We start from the raw sequence: 26,929 nt of genomic DNA, 5'->3' as shown, positions 1-26,929 counted from the left end.
TCACATCAACTCACCACCCAGTGTGTGAGTCTCGCTCCCTGGGGAGTTTCTCTACTCCTCTCCTTCCTCTTTTATCCCCTATTTTCTTGTGTATGTAAACAGAAGTAAAGCATTTTAGGCTCCAAGGCACAGCATGATGATCAAACAGTGTTCACGATCAATGACTTTGAAGACATCTAACATCCCTTATGAATGTATTTCACACAGAAGGAACAGCAGAAATTAAGAAATTCACTTCTGGAGCCAATGGCCACATGATTTCTGTCTTTAGACTGAGCAGGGGGGGGGGAGACAGAGAGCAAAGTTTAAGAGAGGAAAGACTGCATTTTTTTTTCTTGAACATTGCAGTGCTAGCTCCTTGTGAGTCTTTGATTACATGGCCGAGCGACTCGAAGCCTGTAAGCTTTAGAGCAGGGAGGAGTCAGCGAGAAAGAAGAGGAGCTCTGAGAAGTTTCACTAGTGTATGTCTCGTGTCTCAGTAAAATGTTCTCATAGAGTCTGATTTCATACAGCCTAACAGAAGCCAACTAGACAAAAGACACCTGGAAGCCTCAATGTGTGTTAACATCCCCATTTTCTTTCATTTCTCTGTCTGTTGATATGGAGTTAAACTGTGAATTTGATAACAGCCATGTATTAAGCATGTATCTAAAAGCCTAATGTGTCAAACCCACACACAAAAACTTCACACTTAAGCTAAACACTCTTCTTTTTCATAAGTCAGAGGGTTTAAACACTTGAGCAAAAGCAAGTGAAGATTAGATGAGAGAAGACTTCCTGTTCTTGGTGGCGTAGCTGAAATGAAGCTTCCTGTCACCAAGTGTTAAGGTAAAGGCAGGCGTGTGACATCACTTTGACTTGCTTGACTTGAAACCAGAGGCGAGGTTTAGGGTTTGGGGAACAAGACCAGGAAGCTGCGTCCACTGATAAGACAGAAAACGTATGTAGTTTAAAATAACGTGTCTTTTAAAAACCTTATTTCTCTCTTAGAATTGAGTTTAGCTTCGGTTTTCCTTGTGAATATCTGCCTGTTGGTCCCCACTAGAACTATACTGTATGGTGTGTGGCCGTACACACCCTAACTCCTGGATATGGCAGGTCTCTGGGGTCTCAAGATCCTGCTGCTCTGTGCTGGGATCATCGGTTTGGCCAACTGTAAGTAACTATCTTTTTCTTCTTTAGGCAGAAAAGGAAAAGAAATGGTGTTTTATGAAGTTGTTTCCTTGTGTCTTTCATGTGAAAGTCTTCAAGACTGTAGGTGACAAGGTCTTTTATTCTAAACTCCTAACTTTGCTGTTTTTGAAAATGTAGCATATGATTGATCTTGTTTATGAGAACATGTAAATGCTTTCCATGCCTCAGATAGAGACATGAATCTGTCAGAGCAAACGCTTGACAATTTGCTCCTTTGTTTTTAACTAGAAAACATCACCGCACAAAATAAAATAATTTAAATTAAAAACTGAGGGCAGAAATGACAAGCTACAGTATATCATGTCTTTGAGCTGCGCCTCCGTTTGTGCTACTTCACGTTTCTTAAACTTTCCAAACCTAAGAACACAAGACATTACAGCGCACACTTGTGATGTGAGAAGCTAAAAAGTGACAGGTTTGTGAGCCCCTTTGGCAAAAGAATAAACAGTTATGTTCAATCAAAGATGGTTGTTAATAAGAATACTCTCTTTAAAACGTGTTCATTTGGTACAACGCTATGGGAATTTTTGCAATTTCTGTTCTGCTTTACATTGTGTGTGTGTGTGTGTGTGTGTGTGTGTGTGTGTGTGTGTGTGTGTGTGTGTGTGTGTCTGTCAGAGATGAGAGGATTTTCAGGGTGTGTCCCTGCAAGCTCTTCACTTCAACCCTAGAGGCTGTGGGTGTTATGATACACATCTGAGTGTGTGTGAGTGTTTGTATGTGAGTGTCTGTACGTGGGGTTGCGTGTGTGTGTGTGTGTGTGTGTGTGTGTGTGTGTGTGTGTGTGTGTGCGCGCGCGTGTGAGTGGGTGTGTGCATGCATATATGCGTGTGTTAAGTCAGACCCACCTTACTGCCTCTTGCATCACTCTGAGTTCTGCTACTGTTCAGCAAATCAAATCAATTCTGCTATTTTCCGCTGTCTGTACACATGAGCTGAAATAAACCAGTCACTCTATTTCACTCTGCTGTCTGTAATGTCAGTGGGGGTCAGTATTTGTCGTTTGTTTCTAACATATAGTCCTTCTTAGCTAGTGTGTAAGGTGAGTCATCGTAGTACACCCCATCAACATGTTGGCGTTTCTTATATACAGTATATATATATATATATATATATATATATATATATATATATATATATATGTCTTAATTTTTTGCATCAATTGCGTTTTCCATTGGTCGAGCATCGTTTTTTATAATTAAAACACTGCAGAGTAAGTCGCAATAGTGTATAATAGCTATGAGGCTATCTTTGAAATCATTTTGTATTTATTTAGTCACCTTAACATAATAGCATACAGCCAGTGGTGGATAGTAACTAAACACAGTTACTCACTTTAGTACCATTCTGATGTACTTTATGGTTACAGATAATACTTTTACAGTGTTTGGCTTATAGTTGTAATGGAGTGTTTTTACAGAGTGGTATTGCTTCAGTACTTTTACCCAGTGCAGAAAGAATAATTCAGATGCTTTAAGTAAAAGTACACAGTTAGACATTATTCCACTACAAGTCCAACATTAAAATCTTACTCAAGTAAAACTATATCTGAATGTCCTTAAAGTATCAACATCATAGCATGCTGGTTCTGTATAAAAGTGTCCCTTGTGAGGGAAGTGAATACTTTTGACATTCAATGCATATTTGTATACTTATAAGTATCCATCTTATGTTACCACAATATTATATAATATAAATGTGAGAAGAGCTTTCTCCCAACACACACAATATTCAGCGTAAAATCCAATTCAAAGATCACATGGACACCAAATTAATTTATTTAAATTAACTGGGTGAGAGCAACTGTGGCCCATCAAGATGCAAAAGTATCACGCTTTCTGTAGCTGCAGGAGGACAGAGTTGTGTGATTAAAATGTTGACCACTTCCGTGTTCCATTCTCAGTTGCCTTCATTTCCTGGCAGAGACAGAGCACAAGTATAGGCCTTGAGAACTCACGAAAAATAGGGGAAGTGCAGTGCCAAAATGAAGAAGTGAGGTCAGAAATGTTAAGCATGCTGCACAATTTAAGCTGTGTTGGAGGTGGGCTTGCCAATGCAAAATAGGAGAAGAAAGTGGAGGCAGATAAAAGGAAAATGATGGTGAACACTGATAGAGAGAAAACATGAGAGAGAGATCACTGTGTTGGTTTCTTTACCAAATGTCTGTCAAGTAAATGGATTCAGGGACAGGTGTGTGGGGGCATTTGAGCTCTAATTTTCACACTAAACTCCAACTGCTGTCAACTTTGCACTGTTGAAGGTCTTCTCCATGGTCGCTCTGTCTCCCTTCCCCTATTTCACATTCTTTCTCTGTCAAACAGGCCGGGCTTAGAGTATCACACCTTTGTTTCACACTCAGCCCTGAAAACACCGAATAAGAAAGTACCCAAACTACCAAGGAGGCTTCACTTAAAAACTTCAAAACTTAAGCTGTGGCTGATACAAACTTAGTTATGATCAAATATTTACTCATCAGCTACTTGAAATATTCATAGAGCATGATTGCATCTCTCAAACCTTTCACTGAAACAATTCAAACAAGCAGTCACCACAAAGTATAAAGTGGTAAAATGTCAGAGTGCAGAGAGCAAGCATCTCTGCTCGATATAGTGAAACAAGAGCGCGCCAAACCACATCCTGAGACTCATTGTTGGACTCCCCCCCCACCCCACCCTCCTTGGCTCTTTGCTGCATTACCATAGCAACCAGGTTGCACAGCGCTGCCTCATGGAGAACTAAAGATGAAAATGGTCGCTTTCCTCTTTTTTGACCTGATAATGCTTTGGCCCTGCAAGAAAGACTTTTATCTGTCAGATAAAGTGAGCACTTTACATAAAGAACACACACAAAAACCATAGTTTGTTGATGTTTGTTTCTTTTTTCTTTATCTGCATATTCTATGCACTACACTGTACTCTTTTGTGACAAAAAGCTACAATGATTTACACATTTTCTCTATTTACAGGCGACGATGGAGATCAACCTGCAGGTCAACCAGATCCAGCACCAGCTCCAAATACAACAAGTGAGTGGCAATATATAAATATAACATTCAATTGCTATTTTAATGAATAAAAAGGTTAATTCTAATTAAGTGGCTTGTGCAGTACCTTCACCTCAGCCTCCCTCTACCTCTCACCATAAGCGGAGTTTGACATTCTAGCCGGGGGGGGGGGCAAAAATAAATAAAACTCATTGTAGCAGCTGAGACCTGGCCTACCACTTGGGGAACACATAACGAGCACATATGGACAAAACAAACATGCAAAATAAACATATATGTTTATTTTTAAAGCAGATTTTAAATTACATTGTAACAATTTAACAATTTGTCCTTATGAAATCCAATCGCGGCAATGCCCCGACACTTACATTCAACTATAATGTAACGGTGAACAATCAGTGTTCGACCTACAGTCTATTGAGATACCTCTCCAAACGCAGAAACGAAGCGCAATCACACCATGAAACGTTAAGACACGTTGAGAAAAAACATCTGTATTTTGCCGTAATCCAATGACACGAAAAAAAAGTATGTACAAACAATGTGGAATAAAACGTATAAAAGTCCAAATCTACACAAAACGCGCAATTAATTAGTGAGCTGACAGCAAATGTATATACATGACATTTAGGCAACCTTTATTGCAACGTTGGTACGGTAAGATGTCCAGACTAGTGCAACAGTAATTTTCGTTTTTTTGCGTCCTGCATATGCGTCGAAGATCTCAGGGGAGTGCCAGAGCCTTGAAAAAATATTTTTTTTACTAAAGCAGTAGGCCTATATGAAATCTGATGTATTACCTACCACCATTTAGTTTTGTGTTATTTAAAATATTTATAAAATATCTGGTCATGCCAAAAGTAATTATTTCACTCATTTTTGAAACAATGCAATTACCCGTTTCAGCCACCAGGGGTATGCCTCTCACTCTCTTTCTCTCTCACTGTCTCATCTCTTCATGGATGCAGCAGCCCCAGAGCCAGCAGAAAATCATGGAATGAATTAGCTCTTCAAATTGAAATAATGTGCTCTATGCACAATGAGTGACATAAATATATTTTCTCACTCTTATTAAGTAGTTTGGTTGACATTGACCTCCATTTTAGTGACCTGGCTCACCCAAGGTTTTAATTGCAGGCCTCAATTAACAATTCCAAAGTTAACTACATGTGGAAGCCTAACACTTAGCAATCCTTTGGTGGAGGAATGTGGGGCCACAGTTATCCTTACCTACAGACAGTCACTGTATGCATGTAGAAAACATGTATATTTCACTTTACTGTAGTTTGTGCTCATTTCAGAACATTTTACTTTGCCAAAGCAGTATTAAACGCTTATGTATATGGTGTGCAACTAATCTGCAATGGTGATTTTAATTTATATTTTTCATAAGTCCAATGCAGGAAATAGTGTGACATTCATATAGTGCATGGGGAGGAAAGGGCCTTTTTCAGGTCTAACTTTACTTACTTGTATTCTCCCATTATTTCTTAAGTAGCTTGCTTTTAAGCAGAGGTAAAGCATACTAACTATAACTGGGTTTATAGCATTTATACTTTTGAGGGCCTACAATTAGACCTTCCAGTCATGAGAAAATATCCCAATGAGGGTGCATAGTGTTTGTGCATATTATATAGATTAAGTCATATACAATGATCCCTTGCTTGCTCACCCAATGCAATGTATTCACGTTTTTTTGCTTCCGTGTCTGAAGTGTCGGCAAAGTGAGTTAAGAACAAGCCAGATGTCTATACTGATGCTACTCTACAGGTTGTTTGTCAAGTTATACTGTATCTGAACAGGGATAGGATGGAAAAGATTGAACGTGACATTCTCTGGAAAATTTGAAAAAACGTTGTTCCGTCTTATCCACTGATCCTGGCTTTATAGAAATAAGCTGTCCTGAATTGGAGTGAGAAAGCTATAGAAACTTGTCATCAAAGTTAAGGTGGTCAAACTTGTCTTTCAAATCAGGCTGAGTCCTCATCAACTCTGGTTTAATAATAGTAATTGTATTGACTCTGTGAAGAAGCTAAGCTAGGTAGGTTGATGCTACGCTACAGGTAATGCTTACGCCATCTCCATTTCCACTATTTTAGCTGCAGAGTCCTACTGAGGACGTCCAGCTGATACTGCCTTTCATTCTCTGAATATAAATGTGCTCTGCACAGTGCTAATATGGCCTTATTACCTCTTCTTTTCTTGTTAAAACAAAGACATAAATGAGGGGAAGGATTGACAAGTAGCAACAGCACCTTTGTAACAAAAAGAAACACGATTTAGGTGGTCATCATCGTTTACATGTAGCACCCTTGATGAAGTAGGAATTAGCATTGTGATATTGTGTTTGGCCTGAATTTTGTTTTCTTGGAACACGTGTTTCAGCACTCTCACCTCCACGCACCACCCAAAAGTCCACTTTACCTTCAGAAACCAGCTTATTGGTCACCACCTCAACTCCACGCACCATGACAACAACTACTGTCATGTCTTCAGACGCCCCAACAACAGCCCACAAACTTCCACTCACCCCGCCAACCCTCACCTCAAACTCCTCAAATCAAGGACTCAACACAACTAACATGCCTGGTAATGTATTTAGCCTCAGTTTACAGTTTTATTGGAAACATCAGCGTTGCATCCAGCGTAGTATTGCTGACACACTATATGCATTATATCAGGTAAGACTATTGGCACTAAAGTATTTCTACTTGAAGGTGACCTCCAGCTTTCTTTCCATCTTACAGCCAATCCTGCTCCTCCTGCAAGCACCTTACCCCCACCCTCATCCTCACCCTCACCCACACCAAGCAAGACATTAGACTCTCAGGCAAACACCACTCAATCCCAGACTTCACCTCCAACCACCATTTCCAACACCACAGTGACTGCCACCAAAGGTTGGAATTTTGTCGTTTACAAGGTCTCCATTTGTTCTGTGATTAGACTCTGTTAGTATAGACGGCAGTTACTAACACTAGCACTGCTAAGGAGTGGGTTACAAGAAATAAAAAATACAGACACTTGCAAGTTTCTTTGGAAGAGTATTTTAAAGTTGTTTCATCATATATTAATATTGTGTTGTTTTCCTTTTCTAATCTCATTTGAACATGTTCTCCAGCCACCACACAAGCCCCTCCACAGTGTGAGTATCAACATTATTTTTCAAGATATAATACTTTATATACTTCATCTTTACACTTATCTAAATAAACACAAGTAAGTAATTATATTGGTGTCCAGTATTTCTCTCCAGCTATTGAAGTAGATTTATACAGGGAGTGTCCAGAGTGTTTGAAATCTAAGGAGTACGTTCAACATCTACGTGGAGAAACTCTCTGAGATTCAAAGATCATCATGTGGTTTATATTAACTAGAAGATAACTTAGTGATGTACTGTAGTTTATAACTCTGTTGATTTTGTGTGCAGGTTCTTACACTGTCAAAGCCATCAGGTTTGGCTTCCAGATTGACATGATGAACTCTACCCCTGGCAACTACACAATAAACATTAAAGAAAAGGACGGTCCAAAGACCGTTCGTTCCTTCATTCAAAAGTCAACACATGAAGTCACAACACATGAAATCAAAGACCTTAAGCCCTGTACTGAATATGAGCATAATGTGACATTTAGTGATAGTGCTGGCAAAGAAGCCTGTAAAAACACTGAAAATAAAACTCGGACAAAGGAAATAAGTGAGTAAAGATAATTTATACTGTTGAATTTCATCTTACTTTCTTTTAAATTTAAGAAATGAGCCAGACAGATTTCATTTAACTTGTGTTTTTCAGGTAAAGATGACATTAAAGAAGGCAGCTTCAAGCCTGAATGCGTTTGTTACTGGAGTGATTGGGACATCGGTTCTTCACTATTTTCATCAAATAATATTCCAGCTAAGAAATGCACAAATGGCAGTGCAGTGTTCTGTATCAAATCTCGTTACGATGACATTTGCACAGATTTGACTACAAATTTCACTTCAGAAACCTGTTTGAATTCCTTTAACCTCACCAGAAGCATCACTGTTGGTATGTACAGTAGAGTCCTCATGTATTTTGAATTACATGTGGTGCGTGCAGACCTTATTTCATCATGTTTAATGTATATGCTGCTTTCTTTTTTCACAGATTACTTAGATCCCACTGAAATAAATCAGACGTTTCTAAAACAACTTCCTGTAAAAATAGAATCAATAAAATTACCTCCAAACTGCAGCAATCTCACCATTGATTACACCTGTCAGGGTAAGTTGAAAGACTAGAAGTAAAAAAAAAATGTGTCTGTCACCAACATTATGAATGGAATTATATGGGAATAGGTAGAGGCAATTTGCCACATTAGATGCTCACACTGTGGTTAGACTAACAGAAATGACGATGAAAATCAGTTTTACTTTAAACTGAATCGCAATCGTCTTTTGTTGTAAGATGAAGTCAAGGAAATGCTTTGTGCACTCTGTGAGTCAGTTGAATGGCATATTTATTTGTGTATTTATTTGCTTGAAAGTGTCCACATTGGAATCTAAAAACAAAAGATAAGTGCTCATTAGCACAAGTTATTGAAGAGATGCTGTCATCCTTATGTCTCCTCAGAAATTGGAAAACTCAATCACACCAAGGAACTGTCTGAGCTGGAGCCCTTCACAGACTACAGCTGTACTGGTCAGCTCAAGGAAAACAACGTCACCATTGAAAACAAAAAAACGGCTGTCAAGTTCAGGGTTGACTGTGGTATGCTAATATTCATTTCACCTCAGTGCAATGATACAAAAGATAAAAATAACTGCTCCAGATCCTCAGTTCAGTGTTACAGATTTCTGATGTGTTCCAACAGATCTTACAATAAATTTCACGAAGCAGAGTGTAACCAATACCTCCATTTATCTGAAATGGAGCACGACCAGTAAGAATTGTCACGATGTCCTTCCTAATCTTCAGAAGAAGCTTTCTTATAACTGCAGTTGTCATCTAACTGCCCCAAATCAGAATCACAAACGTAAGTACAGTTATTTAAAATAACTTTGCAGTAATGCACTTTTGGAGATTATTTACTGGTCACTTAACCTAAATAATGAAATATACTGTGGACATTTAAATCATCCACTGTGCTACATGCTAACACTTTAGCATGCTAAGTGATGCTAGGTGTAGATAACCTGAGATTGGTAAAGATGTGACATGACATGAAATATGATACATAAATAACATTGGATTGTCAGAGTTTGATATCATTGTTTCCATAAGAAGTAAACAAGGTCAAAAAATGTTAACAGCTAAAAATTGCAGCATGGTAAATAATTAGCATCTGGTTGTTATCTTAAGATCCTTTATTAGTCCCACAGCAGGGGATTGATTGATTGATTGATTGATTTTGTTTCATTTCATTTCCATTTTCTTGTCACTAAATGGGAAAGTTGTCTTGGTTGTCTTGTTATTAATGTTACTAATTGTTACTAATGAAACTATGTAGCCGTTCAAGCTGACAAACTACCCGAAGGAGGAACATGTAATATTACTGGACTGCAACCATACAAAAGCTATACCTGTGCAGTCCAACCCAAATACAACGACAAGGAAGTTCCCGAACAAATGAAGACAGTTACAAAGGAGACTGCGATTGGAAGTAAGTGTCTAAAAATGTTTATTTCGGGTGCCCTTCTGGTGCCCCACTGCATGCAGCTGGTGCCCTTTTTGTTCCACCACAGACAGTCAACAGGTCTAAGGATGTGTTTTTCACATATTGTTAAATATCCAAATCGGATAACTGTGTGTAAAGTAAACATTGTTATGAAACACTGTTTTAACATCATATAGCGTTAGAACTGTTTCAATCTGTGAGGCGCTGTGACTCGAAAAGCTCCTGTACAAGAAATGTAGTTACTAAATGAGATTAGAACATTAATCCAAGATTTACTATAATCATTTATTTAATTCTTATTTAAGCTAATTATAGTAATTTTAATTTTAGATGTTATTTGTTCTATTCGTCATCATTATATAAATTATGTAATTTATCCGATTTTTTATTTATTTAGTCTTTTATTTAACAGATGGAGTTAAATGCTGATAATTATTCCTTGATACCAATACACCTCATGTAGACTATATAGGAACATTACTCTTCAAGTCATTATAATGAATAATGAATAAATGTCAGTGTAGTACAGTGGTTATTGTCAGTGTTATTCTCTTTTACTAGACGAGAAATCTACCAGCTTCGTTCAGTTCTGACCTGACTAATGAATTTAAAAAACAAACTTTGAAATGATTTTTTTTCTTTAAATACTTGTTCTTCCATTTACTTTTGTGTCTACATGTCATCTTATAATTATATTGTTTCCTGCTTTAACACATACAGTTTCCTTTTCATGTTCATAGCTTCATTGTAAGAATGACTCTCTTTAATTTAAACATGTTCTATATGTGAAGTACATTTCCAGGATAAGCCTGACATCGTGCCCCAATGTCAGGAACTAGTAGGAGCAAATTACGTTTAACCGTGTATCTAGCTAATTTAAATTGTTCCAGTTACTGTACTGTGTGAACAGTTAACTTCATTTAATATTGTATGTGGCGTTTTCTTTTGCTAGGTGCAAATGTTCCACCAAAACAAGTTTCTTCCCGACACTATTTTGCAGAGCCACTGTTGCTGCGTCCAGGGCTTAGCGCTGCCCAAGTCAATTGTGATTGGTTTAAAGAAATGCCCAACCCACAGCGTTTCTTTCTCCTATCCCAGAATGTATGTGTGGTGTAGCCAGATCTTACTCCACAGGGCTGTGGAGATAGGTCAGGCAATGTGAGATTGGTTTAAATGGAACTACAAAGTTGAATTTAAAGTCAGTTTGTGTTGATTCTAGCGACCGCTTTGGACAAAAGCAGAAATGTTTTAAGCGTTGTTGCATTTCAAGTGTTGCATACGGTAACATAGCCTGGATCTATCGTGAGCTAAACCAGGTATCACTGTCACGAGCCAAAGCGTTAAGAGTTTGTTGTAGCAACTAATGTAATAATAATATGAATAACTTAGATTTATAAAGCGCATTTCATGAGACCCAAGCAGCTTTACACCAGTACAGGAGGACAAGGGAAAAGAAAAACAGTGGGCCAACACAAACTATTTACTGAAAATAAATAAAAACCGGGCGCTAAATAGAAGGACATAATTTAACATCGGCTACTGACGCAGAACCACATCGCCCATTGTAAAGTTATTTTATGAATGAAATAGACATATTACATACCTGAGGGCCAATTTGGGGTCGGTTTTGAATCATTTACAATCCCGTAATTGTATCCATCTATATGTCCCAACCGTGCTCTGTCACGTTTCCTTTCAGCTTTTAGTTGTTCTTTGTTTAACTTTTTTTTCCTGCCCCAGTATCAGTCATAACCACAGCAGATACCTTCTACAATTAAAGTAAAATACAATTAGGCCTATATAAAGAAATCTCCTACTACCTTTTAGCTCGCTGGATACTCACTAACCCAGGCTTTTTTCGGAGTCATACCGAAAACTGTGATCCGTCACAATGTGTTACTGTAGAGCCAGTCTACCTGCCGTAAATCATTAAATCAGACCCAAGCAAAGGCATTAATAAAAACTATATAAAAATAGAATTCTGTTCACTTTCAGTCTCGCTTGCTGTTACCGGTCATTTATGATCATCAGATGACAAAATGACACCGTTTCAGAAACATTTAAACATTACATTTAGTTACTTTTAAAGCTGTTATTGTTCATTATTTAACAACTTATAAAAATACTGACTAATAAGTAATTTGCTGATCTGTTTTACTTTGAGTTTATAATGAATAGTTTTCAATGCAAACTTAAGTATTTTTTTTGCTTTGCACATTTTGTTTTCATATTACTTCTGAAAATCCGGACAATCAATACAGCAACACACTAATAATGCTAATCACTGTTTAAACTGCTGTTATAGCTAAATAAAATGTCAACGTAAGTGTAGGAAAGCATAAAGTGTTGTATCTAAATGAAAATGTTTTGTTTTTTCTTCACTCTCTTACAGAACCAGATGAAATAGCTACTCTGTCCGTGGCCGTTCCAGAGAATAACGTGATAACAGTAACCTGTAGTTATAGAAAACATTTTAACGGACCTGAGAAAAAGTTTGTTGCAATTCTTCTTTATGCTGGTGTCACTCAGAAGAAGCTGGAAAACGAAACATGCGGTTTTAAATTCAAAGATCTAAGCTACTCAACGCAATACGAACTGAAGGTTTGTGTAATCCTAATTTTTGGTTTCACAATCTGATTATAACTTTATTCCTCCATTTGTGCCTGCAACTCAAATTATGAATTTTCTTTGGTGGAGTATTCTCTGGACTCAAAATCGGTCAAACCGTTTGGCTGAAACATGGGTTTTCCTGATCATACTATATTTAGTCTTTGGGCACATGAGACCTTTCTACTTATTTCATGTGCCCAAACACCATATATAGTATGATAAGAAAATGGCTGTATCTCAGAGACTACAAGCAGCACAATCAGGCACTTAGTAACTCAACAAGATGACTATCAAAAACATGTACACATATGCAGTGTGACAACAAATCATATGAAGACATTTAATAAACACAATGTAAGCGTTTTCCCTCATATTTAAAAAAAATCCTGACTTTGACTATTTATATGTGTGTTGTGTCATGTAATCTAAACATTTTAAAGTTGTTAGATACTTCACGTCCAAAGTATTTCTGTAGCAGATTGCAAAGCTTTAGACCAATCAGAACAAATGTTGTGGCATTTTTCTTTATCATTCTAAATATCGTATTTAGGCACAAATTAAGTGATTTTTTGTGTTTTCAGGTGACTGCTTTCAACGGACATTTTCACAGCAACCCCAAGAAAGAATCTGTTACCACTAGCTGTATGTGAGGTTTTAATTATTGCCACAAAATGTCTCATTGTCCCCTTAAATCATTTGACACATTTTATTTTGTACACACGTCCATTTCTATACATTGTATCTTTAACATAAATGCCAACACTTTGATATTATTTTGCCATTATTCTACAGATAATGACAAAGCTGTCATTGGGTTTCTGGTCTTCCTCATCATCGTCGTGTCTGTGTCTCTGCTTTTGGTCGTCTACAAGATTTACATTCTGAAGCGCACAAAGTCCCAGTAAGGATCCGTCTGCATCAGTTTGACGGTCAAATTGCTTTTGTTTTTATTTTAATTTTTATTTGTGTTGTTGTTTTGTTTTACACAAATATGCTAGGTGATTCTACTGTTACCACAATACCTTTTATTTATACTACATGGAGAGCACTATTATTGCATTTAGATAGACATATCATTATTACTTATAAAACTCTTTATGTAGGCCTTCTTTTTCAATTCTATATTACATACAATTTAAATTCTATGAAGCCAATCTTCACTTTTTTTTTCTTTTCTTTTTTTCCAGTGACATGGGTGAAAACCTGATGCTTATCTCAACAGCAAGTGAGTAAACTTTAGATCTCCTGTTTTTGTCCTTGATTTCGTCTTGAACCAGATGATCATGGCACTCTTTAAGTATGTGATAAAATGCACCCATGTGTAACAGCAATTGTTTTTAAATGATTTATTATGTTATGTCCAAATATGCAGAGGTATTCCTTTCTTTCTAGTTATATAATTTAGAAACATGTTTCAAGGCAAATAATTCATAAAAACAGAAATATATTCAAATATTTACTATACTGCAATTTGAAATACTGCAAAGTATTAAATGAGTTTTATTACAGTATTACATTGTTTCTGCTGGCTGGTTTGCTGTCGTAGATGATGAGGAGAACCTGCTGCCTGTCGAGCCAATTGCAGCAGAGTTACTGCTAGACGCCTACAAGAGGAAGCTTGCAGATGAGGGAAGACTTTTCCTGCATGAGTTTCAGGTACACTTTATATCTGTGTTTTTAGGGATCTATATTTTGTATTTATTGGATAGTTGTGCATGCTAAGGACCATGGCCAATTATAGATTAGAAAGAGTGTAATTGGTACTCTAGAATTGCTGCTTGGTCTTTGGCAAATTACATAATTTGTTTCTGCTTTCAGAGCATCCCCAGAATCTTCTCAAGGTACAGCGTGAAAGAGGCCAAAAAGCCTTGCAACGTCCCCAAGAACCGCTATGTGGACATCCTGCCATGTGAGTCTGACATGAAGCTTTTTGGATTAAAGAGATGAAAGCACTTACTAGATATGTAATGTGTATTTTTAAACAATAAATCAGTTAGTATAATACCTTGTAACTTGGCTTGTCTGCACTCATACATTTTGCCATACTTTGTAGACTGTGGCAGCTATTTCTTTAATATCTCTAGTTGTATTAAACTTTTGTGGGAAATGTTGCAAATTAGTGATGGATTAAAAGGTTTCTACATCAGCGTATTTTATGCCTATTATATTTCAGGTTATCTCCATAAACAGCTTCTTAATTAGATTTCTCATTCATTTAGGGCTGTTAAGGTGTCCTCTGCGATATTTTTATTCATCTATTTATTTATTAATTCATTTATTTATTTATTTTCTGTCTTGAACCAGATGATTATAACCGCGTCCAGCTGACCACCGGAAATGGAGAGACAGGATCTGACTACATCAATGCCAGCTTCATTGATGTATGAAAAATATCATACTACTTTTACTACTGCTGCAGTCGTAATAATTATCAAATATTATCAAGCTATACACACAATTAGTCACACACATTAGTCATGTTAAATGGCTACGTTTTGGCCTCATGATCCCTCTCTGACAAATAATTGACAACCTAAACCTAATTGAACATTATCTGTTTTCCTGCTGCAGGGGTACAAGGAATCCAAAAAGTACATTGCAGCTCAAGGTAAAGCAAAGTTATCAAATACTTCACTTACTCACTCACTCACTCACTCACTCACTCACTCAGTACACTTGTGTTATGTTTCTGGTTGATACTAAGTGTGCATGTCTGTGTGTACAGTATATATATTCTGTGTGTGTTGTAGGGCCGAAGGACGAGACTGTCAGTGACTTCTGGAGGATGGTCTGGGAGCAGCAGTCCTCTATCATTGTAATGGTAACACGCTGTGAAGAGGGAAACAGGGTAAGAACAGGAGTTTGATCTTTTAGTTGACTTTGGTTATAATGTTATAGTAGTAAATAGTGTCCTTTATGTGGCTGCAACAAAAGCTTCCCATAACGGACTGACTTGAGTCTGTCAGTCACTTACATTCTCATACATTCTCACATCATAGATACTCTGCCACATACTGTTTCAGATATGGACAAGCCCAAAATCCACACTCATGTGCACTCTGCGGTCTGATTTCTTAGAGAATGTTACTGTTTTATCTTTAGCAGTCCGCTTTTAATATGCATCAACATGCAGTGTTACTGATGTGTTACTGATGTGCAAAATTGGGTTGTCCCTCACTCCCCCACCCCTCATGTTGCACGCAGGTCAAGTGTGCGCAGTACTGGCCGTCTCCAGACCGGGAGACAGAGATCTTTGCGGAGTTTATAGTGAAGCTGAACTCAGAGGACCACTGTCCAGATTACACCATCCGCCATCTCAGTCTGACTAATGTGAGTCTCGATAAAAACAGTTATTTTAACGTGTGTGTCTGTGTATAAGTGAAGGCCAGTATAGCTGTCCATCTTTATCTCAATAAATATACTTGATCAAATATAATTATATCTGTGTTCATATATGTCTTTGTGCATGTTTGCATAACCATCTTTGTGTCTGTGTGTGTTTGTGTCTGCAGAAGCGGGAGAAGAACTCAGAGAGGGAGGTGACCCACATCCAGTTCATGAGTTGGCCGGACCACGGCGTCCCAGGGGAGCCACATCTGCTCCTGAAACTCAGGCGGCGTGTCAATGCTTTCAAGAATTTCTTCAGCGGCCCCATCGTCATTCACTGCAGGTTAGTACAAGCTCCCATTTGAGGTCAGCTGACATTCACTTGTGTTTGTTCCAAATATCAAAATAAACAAAGTTTCTTTTAACAAAATTGTGCATTTGCTATCATCTTCCCATCTCCCAATGTTTCCATTCTTCTTCTATGGCATGTCAAACCTGGAAACACATTCTGTGCTAATTCCCCCAGTATTTAGTACATTACTTAAAGCTACATTGTGTAAGAATTTCTCTAATCTAGCGGTGAAATTGTATATGACAACCAACTGAATATTACTTTCTAGCCCTTCCTCCTACGGTGGCCGAACCCGAAATTAGCTCTCTCCATCGTTTACACGCAGCTGTTTTAGTCACTCCAATATTAACTTTGGTCTTGTTGCTTTGTCGTTTTAATTCTCTTTTTCGCTTCCCTGGTGAGTAATCTCCCCCTGGCATTCGTCACGGTGCCAATAGGTGTAAGAGGGCGAAATGCGGAGGTATGTCCCTCTTTGGCTAATGTATTTTAAAGATGGAGGCGCTACATGGCTGCCGTCATTCGAGCGAGTCGCTCGTATGTATTCTGAATGATTCTGAATGGCAGATTCTACGCTTACGAGAATACTTTGATTAGTTGGTGGAAATAATTACACATGAATGAGTACATATTTGTGAAAGAACAAAGGTTTTTTTGCTAAGAATCAACTCAAAAAATTACACAATGTAGGTTTAAATACCAGAGCTGCATTCATTTGCACTGTACATTTAGTGTATATATATATATATATATATATATATATATATATATATATATATATACAGAATATATCTTTATAAACATGTGCTACTGTTTGCATCAGTGTAAATGCTAAAGAGTATTTAGTTGTACTTATATGTACTGTGTGCAATGTCAGTAAAGTTCATGTTTATATCCCTGTTATGCAAAACTGGACTCCTCTTAGGGGAAAGTCTGACTGGATCACTTTCTTTGAACATATGACCAAAGTCCTCAGACCCTCTCATGCACACAGTAGGTTTGTTAAAGTCTCTTTTCAGGCACGCATCTGAACTTGCTTCATTGCTTCTATGGCTTCTGAATTGAGAAAAAACACTGCAACAAGTCATTGCGAATCAGGTTGACTCATCAGGACATTTCCTGTCTCTATTTGATTCTAAACTATTGCTTGACTTCCCCTTTACCATACTTGCCAAAGATAGACATGTTCAATGGCATATATTAACACAATGTTATTATCTAATGTATAGCGCGGGAGTCGGCAGGACAGGCACCTACATTGGCATCGATGCCATGATGGAGGGTCTAGAGGCAGAGGGCAGAGTGGACATCTACGGTTACATAGTCCGACTACGCAGACAGAGATGTCTAATGGTTCAAGTAGAGGTAAAACATCAATTTAGATCATATTTTAGACACAGTGTGTACTTCCAGGTGTGTGTGTCTCATTAGAGCTAAGTTATTTGGCTGAGTGTGTTAACACAATCATGGAAGGAATTTGACTCCAGTTCTCAGTGTGTGTAGCCTACTCAAAATGCAAATACAAGTTATTTATCAATTTATTTATTAAAAATCACGACACATCATGAAAGTCTATAATCATTTTGGTGGCGCACTTCAGGTTCTAGTTTGACTTTATCTTTCATTTGCAGCTATTACACAATACATCTTGAGTGTGTTACACAGTGACATAGTATAAATATATACAGTATATAATACACATGGCTAGTTTATTGAGTGTGAGTGTGGCGTGAAACTGTGTTCTCTGGAGGCTGTGCACAGTATGTGTATGAGCATGTGCAGTACATGCTTCATGTATATTTGTACATTTAATGCACAACACAACTAAAGTAATTGCTTATTCCAACATCTATCAAGCTGCTGAACCCAAATCTTAGCCCAACAGAGCAAAAGTGCAATAAATACACCAGCACTTTTGCACTACACACTTTAATTATTACAGTTACTACTTAAGATGTCGTATTGTCTGTACAGTCATATGTGTCCTTTTATGTCCTAAGATGCTTCGTTGATCTTATGTTTATGTTTTTATGCTATGTTGATTTTAGAATGTTTTTTTCTGTTACATGTTTGTGTTGTGACGCAACAGATTGTAGCACTATGTCCAAGACAAATTTCCCCTCAGGGGCAATAAAGTGTATTCTATTATATTCTATTCTATCATATTTAGAACACTAACTGTTTTTATGAAGAACACTTGGAAAGCTGACACAGTACAAAAGCAACATTTTGTTTATTCAACCTAAACCAATCACAGAGAAGGAGGCAGAGATAACAAGTTTAGGATGAGTTAGATAGGGATTTGTAACCTTTTAGAGACCTGAGATGTGGATTGTGTAGCTCAGTAGCAGTTTGTGTATTTGTTCTATCCCCAAACTGTATATCCTTTATTTTTTAAGTACATTTGTCCTCACGCAGGCCCAGTACATCCTGATTCACCAGGCGCTGCTGGAGCACAATCAGTTTGGAGAGACTGAGTTCACTGTGTCTGAGCTCCACAGCACACTGAGCACGCTCAAACAGAAGAACCCAGGCAATGAACCCACCTTAATGGAGGAGGAGTTTGAGGTATGGCACTTCACAACATTAGTGTTTCAGAGCCTTTTAAAATGTGTTTAAAAACATAGCCCTCTCATTTTCCTTTTTCCTGCCCACCTCTTGATGATGATTAATAAGGAAGAAATGACAGATGTTAAAAGTCTTTGTCTTGCAATTCAGAGACTCCCATCCTATAAAAACTGGAGGACATTCAACACAGGGATCACAGAAGAGAACAAGAAGAAAAATCGCTTTTCATCTGTCATCCCATGTAAGTATGGTCTCAGCGGAGGGACAAATAATACTAACACTTTATAATAGCTAAAAAAGAGAAAGTTCTCTGCGCTTCTGCAGACCACAACAATCCGGTGCAACCAAGGCGGGACAAAACCGGTATAAAGTAACAAAAGATAGCCGGTGCAACACAGATGTCTATTTACTTGATGGTTTTATTACTTAAGGTGCAAAACAGTGACTAACGTTTCGATGTAAAGCTACATCTTCATCAGAGTCCTTGGAGAGAATGGGCAATGAAGCCCTTAATAAGAATCATCAACAGGTGCGTAAGGGGGGGCGTATTAGCTGCCTGAAGATACACCCATCTCAACCAAGGTGTTACACTCAATCAGTCATTAAAGGGCGATGCCCACACACAGTTCAAAAATGATTTAAAAAAAAAACCCAATGTTGATAAGTAACAATGTAGATACGTAGCAAATATAAAATGTTTACAATACAATGGAAATAAAAGTATATTCATCTTCAATACTATACTTTAACATATTTTGACTTTAGAGAGAGCAAGTTAAATTAAATTCTTCATTTAAACCTAGAGGTTCTAAAGTGCCGAGTGTATGTATCCAGAACGCTTCCCTGCATAGAAGTTTATTAATGATATCACCACCCCTGGATGGGGGTATGATTTTCTCAATTCCCCAAAACCTCAGTGATGCAGGGGAGCCATGATTGGCCTGCTTGTAATGCCTTGCCATGGCATATGTTAAATTCTGGGTACGAATAGCTGTCTTATGTTCAGATATTCTTAGTTTGAGTTGACGTTTTGTTTGGCCTATATACGCCAATCCACAGGGACACTTTAGAAAGTACACTACATGTGTACTGTTACAATTAATAAATTAAGAGATGGAGTATTTCTTGCCTGTGCGAGGATGTGAAAATTCCTTCGCATTGGTCGAGTTAGAGCATTGTGCACAGTTACCACATTTATAGAAACCCAGAGGTGGATTGGGGAGCCAAGTGGTCAGAGGTGGATTGGACATATCTGAATGGACCAGTCGGTCACGAATGTTGCCAGCACGCCTAAATATAAACCTAGGTGGATTGGCGCACAGGCAAGAAATACTCCATCTCTTCATTTATTAATTGTAACAGTACACATGTAGTGTACCTTCTAAAGTGTCCCTGTGGATTGGCGTATATAGGCCAAACAAAACGTCAACTCAAACTAAGAATATCTGAACATAAGACAGCTATTCGTACCCAGAATTTAACATATGCCATGGCGAGGCATTACAAGCAGGCCAATCATGGCTCCCCTGCATCACTGAGGTTTTGGGGAATTGAGAAAATCATACCCCCATCCAGGGGTGGTGATATCATTAATAAACTTCTATGCAGGGAAGCGTTCTGGATACATACACTCGGCACTTTAGAACCTCTAGGTTTAAATGAAGAATTTAATTTAACTTGCTTTCTTTAAAGTCAAAATATGTTAAAGTATAGTATTTAAGATGAATATACTTTTATTTCCATTGTATTGTAAACATTTTATATTTGCTACGTATCTACATTGTTACTTATCAACATTGTTTTTTTTTTTAATCATTTTTGAACTGTGTGTGGGCATCGCCCTTTAATGACTGATTGAGTGTAACACCTTGGTTGAGATGGGTGTATCTTCAGGCAGCTAATACGCCCCCCCTTACACACCTGTTGATGATTCTCATTAAGGGCTTCATTGCCCATTCTCTCCAAGGACTCTGATGAAGATGTAGCTTTACATTGAAACGTTAGTCACTGTTTTGCACCTTAAGTAATAAAACCATCAAGTAAATAGACATCTGTGTTGCTATCTTTTGTTACTTTATAATAGCTATCATTAATAAATCGAAAATTGATAGTTCATTAAACTCAAGTTTAATGAACTATCAATTTTCCATAATAGTTATTTTACTGTTAACAAACAATGAAATGATAATTTATTATGTTTCTGTTGTTTTATCATTCGTGTAATATAACAAAATGTGTTTATACATTTAGATAGATCAATGGTTAATTATTATTTGGATAGCTATTATATAGTTACAACTTTATATAGTTATAACTAAGGCTTATAATAATTAGTTAAATATTAATAATTGGTTTATACAGTAAAGCATCAAGTAACATTAATTTGGCCCAATTAAATCTTTTTTTAGTGATAAAAAAGATGATTATTTAATTATTTGTGCACTGATAATATTGATCTAAATAATGTTCATAAATGCTTTACAAAGTATTTATTTACCATTAACAAGGTAATATAATCATCAGTAATAGCATCCAAAATATTTTTTGTGACGGTTTACAGATCATTTGGTAATCATTAACAAATACTTATTACATATTACATTACATATATATATATATATATATATACTGTATATATATGATATATAAAATGTTATGATGTGTGCAACAATAAACTGTTAGAATAACATAAATTATAGTACAATACAATGTATTATTACTAATACCTGTATTGTGATGGTGTGATGGTTATAATAAAGTGCTACCCAAATTACATTTTACACTATATAATAACAACTATAATATATCTGTGTATGTACACCATGTTTAGAGTGTACTTGCAGTCATACAGCAGAGTGAATATGTTTAATTTCACTTGTGCCTCAGATGACTACAACCGAGTGTTGCTGAAGGTAGATGAAGGACGCAGTCATGATGGTGACCCCGATGAGGAAGACGAGGATGAGTCATCAGATGAGGAGGATGAGGAGTCCACTCAATACATCAATGCCTCCCACATAGATGTACGTTATTTCACGGACACTTTCAGCTGATTTACTAACCTGTCTCTGCATACCTCCAACATTAACCTCGATGCCAAGACAAAAAAAAAAAAGTGTTTTGTTAAATTGACTCATGGCAAACTGTGTTCCTGTTGCAGCAGGTGTAATCTCATGAACTCTGAATTAATTCTCATCTTTCATGCAGTCAGTTGAATTTTTAAATTTTCTAATTAAATTTGTGCTATTTGTTTGGATTGTGTACAACAATAGACGGATGTGTTTTCTTGTCCACACAGGGATACTGGGGACCGTGCACCTTCATCGCAACACAGACTCCGCTGCCAGACACCATGGCTGACTTCTGGTTGATGGTTTACCAGAAGAAAGCATCTACTATTGTAATGCTCTCAGACTGCAAAGAGGGAGATCAGGTAAAGTACCATAATGTTGTATACTTTACATATAGAATACACTAAACATGCTCTTGGTGCAAATATGGTAAATCTACTTGTTTTCTCGTGTGTCTTCTTGTTTGCAGGAGTCTGACTATGTCTACTGGGATAAAGACAAGAAAACATTTGGGGATTTTGAGGTGGAGGTGGCAAGCACGGACACCTCCCCAACTTTCATCAGCCGCAACATGCTAATCCATCATGTCAAGGTAACACAACAGCAACCTACTCACAAAGTCTGCTCTATTCCCATATTTATCACTATCAACCTGTGGTGTGACTGGTCATTTCAAGCTGTTTTAAATCCACACCACTCCTGTCAACAGAGGAAAGACAGTCGGCCGGTGAAACATTTCCAGTTCCTGAAGTGGGCAAGCAGCGAGCTTCCGCAGAGTCCTCAAGATCTCACGGACATGATCAAGGACATAAAACACAGCTGTGGCAGAAAATCACAGAAGACCATGCCTGTCGTGGTCCACTGCAAGTAAGACAACCTCACAGAAAATGTCCTCTGGTATCTTTAAAGGGCAGTATGTTTATAACCACAACATATCCATAAGAAGCTTTCAAAGCTTAATTTCAGGCCTTTAATCTCATTTAGAAGACAAAACCTCTTCACTCACTCGAGTTTTTGGGCAGAACCAAGTTGTAATTCCTATGAGGTCGCTCTTAAAGAGCTTGATAAAGGTTACAGCTCATTTGACACCACTTTAAGCTGTAGAGTGGCATGGCTTTTTTTGAATTAAAGTATTTATAGAAAAATACTGTCAGATTTTAATTTAAGCCTTCAACATTTGTCAGAACATATTGGGGGACGCTAGGCTTGTTACATTCATTATATTCATTTGCTTGAAATCCTTAACATATCTAGCAGCAATTAACTACAGCAATATAATATAGTCATATTATCTAAATATATAAATTGGGATGATGCTGCAGCCTGCTCTAAACTGAAAAAGGTGTGGTCAACAACAATTAATAGGAAAAATGACAAAGTGTGATCTTAACCTGTGTGTGTGTGTGTGTGTGTGTGTGTGTGTGTGTGTGTGTGTGTGTGTGTGTGTGTGCGTGTGCGTGTGCGTGTGCGTGTGCGTGTGTGCGCTCCCTCTCCCCAGTGATGGCTCGTCCCGCTCAGGGATTTTCTGTGCTCTGTGGAACCTGCTGGACAGCGCTGAGACTGAGAAGCTGGTGGATGTTTTCCAGGTGGTCAAAACCCTACGCAAGGAAAGACAAGGGATGCTTTCCAGCCTGGTAAGAAAGAGGATCCCAGTATCTTACTGTTAGCAAAAAGTTTCACTGCTTTAATGAGAGTGAAAAGTATTACAACACTTGACTGGTCATGGACAGATGATGTTTTTTATGTACCTCCTGGTATTTGTTTATAGGTCTATACTGTGGTAGTTTATACCAAGAGATAAATGTTTAACATAATGTATTTTACTTCACCATCACCACACTTTAAGCCTGTTGAATTGCTGTCATTTAAATTCAGTGTCTTAGATTAGAATGTCATTTTGAAGAATTAAAGGATGAGTGAGCTTCAGTATTTACAGCAGCAGGACGGTATGTAATTGATTCAAAATAAACTACAGTGCCCATATTCATCATAATGAAGGAACATGTCAAGCAGTGAGACTGTGTGGCTCATGAATGTGTTTTCAATAGATTTTATAGATTATAGACATAGGAATCAGCTGTAGTATATCAAGCTTTGGCAACACAGGCAATACTTGTGAGAAGGATAAATTAATTGTTGGTTTTGGTCTTTTTGTGGCATTTGTTGCCAATAAGAAAAAATATAGAATATCACTAGTTGTATCATTTAAAATGAATGTTCTTTTTTGTATATTGTTTAGAAAGTCTACAAAGAAAGGTTCACTTGTAGAGTGAGCTTAGCACTATATCATTATGTTTCCACTCAAGTCTGTCTGTGTCTTTTACAGGAGCAGTACCAGTTCTTGTATGACGCCCTGGAGGGAGTCTTCCCTTTCCAGAATGGGGAAGTGAAAGCAGTACAGGCCTCTGCAGCTGACTCTGTCCAGGTTGTCAATGAAACCAAAGCAGAAGAGCAGCCAACAGAGGAAACGGCTAAGCAGCCAGCCAGCACTACCACCAATGACCAGCAGGAGGCGGTAGAGAGCAGTCCTCTTGTGGCTGATGGAGGGAATGAAGACAAAAAAGAGGAGCCTGAAAAAGTTTCCACAGAGACAACACCACTGGAGGACACCAGCAACAGTACAACTGTCACTGTGGAGGTCTGAGAGGGCTGGCAGCTGGACGGCTGTGCCTTTTACATTGGGAATAAGCGCTTTAGCTGAATGCTTTCTTTTAATTACTTTATGAATGTATGAACATTGTTAAGACAGTGTTGTTTTGGTTGAGATGTGTTAAAGAATTTGATCAAATATTTTAATGTCAATGTCCAAAAATATGATTTAAATTAAGTTATAAATATTTTAATAGAAAAGGTTAAGGGTGCAAATATTAAGTTCTGTGAGCAAAGTTTATAGAAATGCTGTTGTCAAACTAGGGGCCTTGATAAGAGACATCTCAGAACTACATTTAAACTAGTTGTTTTATATCGCTCTATAAATGCATGTTGAGTTTGAGTTAGTTTCTGCATGTTTATTCTCCCTAAATAAGTGGATGCTATCGGTTGCTTACATATATATATATATATAAATCTGGCATATTTGTTGTTAAATTCGAAATGTGTTATGTGACACTGTGTCATTTCATTAAAAGAGACTTACAAAGAGACTCATATTTATGTATTTATGAGTATTTGCTCATTAACATTGTCTTTTGAAAGTTTTGTTTTTTTCATGGATGAACTATATTAGCTGGATTTACCAAGTCTGTAACATATTTTACAGGCCTCCAAAAACCCATTTACGCATTCAGCTTCTTACTTTTAGTGATGGGTTACTACATGAACACTTTCTGCCAAAGTTAGTAGTTTCAGTCACAGTGACCGTTTTGATTGGTTCACATGAGGGATGTCAGTGCTCTTCTCACTGGTTTGATGTGGGCTGGGCTCTGTTGGAAAAAAACAAACACTTGTGCTCATTAATGTGATGTGACCGGTAAGAAAACAGTGACCTAAAGTTAAAAAAGACGGACTTCTGACCGAAGGTTGCCAGTTTGATTCCCTTTGAGCACCCAATAACATTACACTCCCAAACATCCACCAATGGACTGCCTTTGAACAATGGACTTAACTTTAACTGCGTAATAGACTGTGGTTTAACTGGTAACCAGGTGTTCTAATGCTCCCCAAACCCACTCTAAAAAAGGTTCAAACAAAAAGGGCACAAACGTCACTGAAAAGGTAGAAAAGTAAAATTGAAATATAAAATATGATATAGAAGCCTGTGGAGGTTGAACTGTTAATAATAATTTACTTTGATAACATTTAAAATCAACTGTTTGTGTAATCATTGTCAAAGGCAATCAGTTACAAAATGTAAGACACACAAAATACAACATGAACAGATTCCTCAAATTCAGGACAATCATATATACAATCCATCCATCACATGGAAATGATGAGCTTTTGTAAGCTTGAGTCCTTGATACAAATCTGTCACATTTCTCTGATCAGAGCTGTATCTTCAACTGATTCAGTGAATTCCCTGCTACAATTTCTTTTAAATCTCTAAATAACCATCACAAATAAAAAAAATACATTGTATAAAAATAATCTATTTATAAAAATTATCAAATTCTGTTGAATCAAAGAGAAAACCTGTGCTTCTTCACTCACACCTCTGATTCGATGTAAGAGGCTCAGAGGTTTGTGAACGTTATGCACAAATACTGAACACATGCAGCACTGAGAAAATGTCGGCTTATGTTATAACAGACACAAATTATTGTGCTCGTCAAAAAACAGTTACAGGATTTAATAGCTTCCTAATGCCGGCTGTCTGCCTGTGGAGTTACAGCACAGATGTTAAATAGACACAGTGTTGTGATGAATTGATTCAGTCAATGCAGACATCAGACGCAACAATACTTAGAGATGTGTCAAAATACAGTTTTATACTAATATAATGCTAACATATTAGAGCTTAACTTTACTTGTCATGGTAAAAACAACACTGCAGAATAGCATAGTTTTGGTAAGAAATAATGCCTAATATGTATTAATAACAATAATTCATTCATTCAAGTATTCTAGCACAGTCTGTCTATCCTAAAAAACAAAAACAAAAATTTTGAAATAATTACAATATATTAAACAGCTGCATACATGATGGATTTTGCAGGAAATAGTAGAATGATTCAAACAAGTGCTTTCTAATATGATAACGCAGTATGTCAGTAACTTTTAGTCACTTATTGTCATAGTGAAGATTTCAATTATTTAAAATGCTGCAGTAATGATTAATACTAGTTGGATATTTTGAAATGGCATCAAACACACACGGTTTTTGCACTTCCCTGATGCATCTCAATTAAAGCCTTCCTATTATTGATTTAACATGTCATACAAATGATTTGTGCAATGTCTTTGGGCCATTCTGTCCATATACAGTTATGATTCATTGCTGAGCCTCAACTTTTGCTACATTAAACTGAACACACATTTCCCTGAATTCTAGGAAGCAGCCAATTTACTTTCATTTCTGTCTTTATCAGTACTTGATCATTCTTTGCTTGTTCAGCTTCACAAGTCACAGATCAGTCACTCACAAAACACCTTTTTCTGTTAAATACCAGAAGCAGCTCATAACTATGGTGAGTCGTAGGTGAGGCTTCTTCTAATGCATTGTGCAAAC

General features: G+C 37.3%; 1 protein-coding gene across 5 annotated transcripts; it reads left to right on the top strand.

Annotated features, from left to right (window-relative positions):
* The first annotated feature begins 829 nt into the window (after positions 1-829).
* On the top strand, positions 830-24,905 carry ptprc (protein tyrosine phosphatase receptor type C). 5 transcript variants are annotated; one of them, XM_078258638.1, is made up of 32 exons: positions 830-940; positions 1,046-1,155; positions 4,160-4,219; positions 6,584-6,787; positions 6,946-7,098; positions 7,320-7,343; positions 7,629-7,895; positions 7,992-8,228; positions 8,328-8,444; positions 8,793-8,930; positions 9,034-9,195; positions 9,679-9,822; positions 12,230-12,438; positions 13,029-13,089; positions 13,240-13,348; positions 13,635-13,672; positions 13,994-14,103; positions 14,266-14,356; positions 14,752-14,828; positions 15,019-15,055; positions 15,198-15,295; positions 15,652-15,777; positions 15,960-16,117; positions 17,353-17,488; positions 18,542-18,691; positions 18,842-18,932; positions 21,578-21,714; positions 21,990-22,124; positions 22,232-22,354; positions 22,472-22,629; positions 23,261-23,396; positions 24,089-24,905. In XM_078258638.1, exons 2-32 carry the CDS (start codon positions 1,092-1,094, stop codon positions 24,404-24,406), a joined length of 4,068 nt encoding a protein of 1,355 aa, XP_078114764.1. In that variant the 5' UTR covers positions 830-940; positions 1,046-1,091; the 3' UTR covers positions 24,407-24,905. The 5 variants fall into 5 exon arrangements, with proteins under 5 accessions (XP_078114764.1, XP_078114762.1, XP_078114765.1 ...); XM_078258636.1 differs by having other exon boundaries at positions 9,670-9,822; XM_078258639.1 differs by lacking the exon at positions 6,584-6,787 and having other exon boundaries at positions 9,670-9,822.
* The last annotated feature ends 2,024 nt before the right edge of the window (positions 24,906-26,929 follow it).

The sequence above is a fragment of the Sander vitreus genome, chromosome 9 (assembly GCF_031162955.1).
Source record: "Sander vitreus isolate 19-12246 chromosome 9, sanVit1, whole genome shotgun sequence".
NCBI classification, from domain to species: Eukaryota; Metazoa; Chordata; class Actinopteri; order Perciformes; family Percidae; genus Sander; species Sander vitreus.
This window is presented reverse-complemented; position numbering and strand designations above follow the sequence as displayed.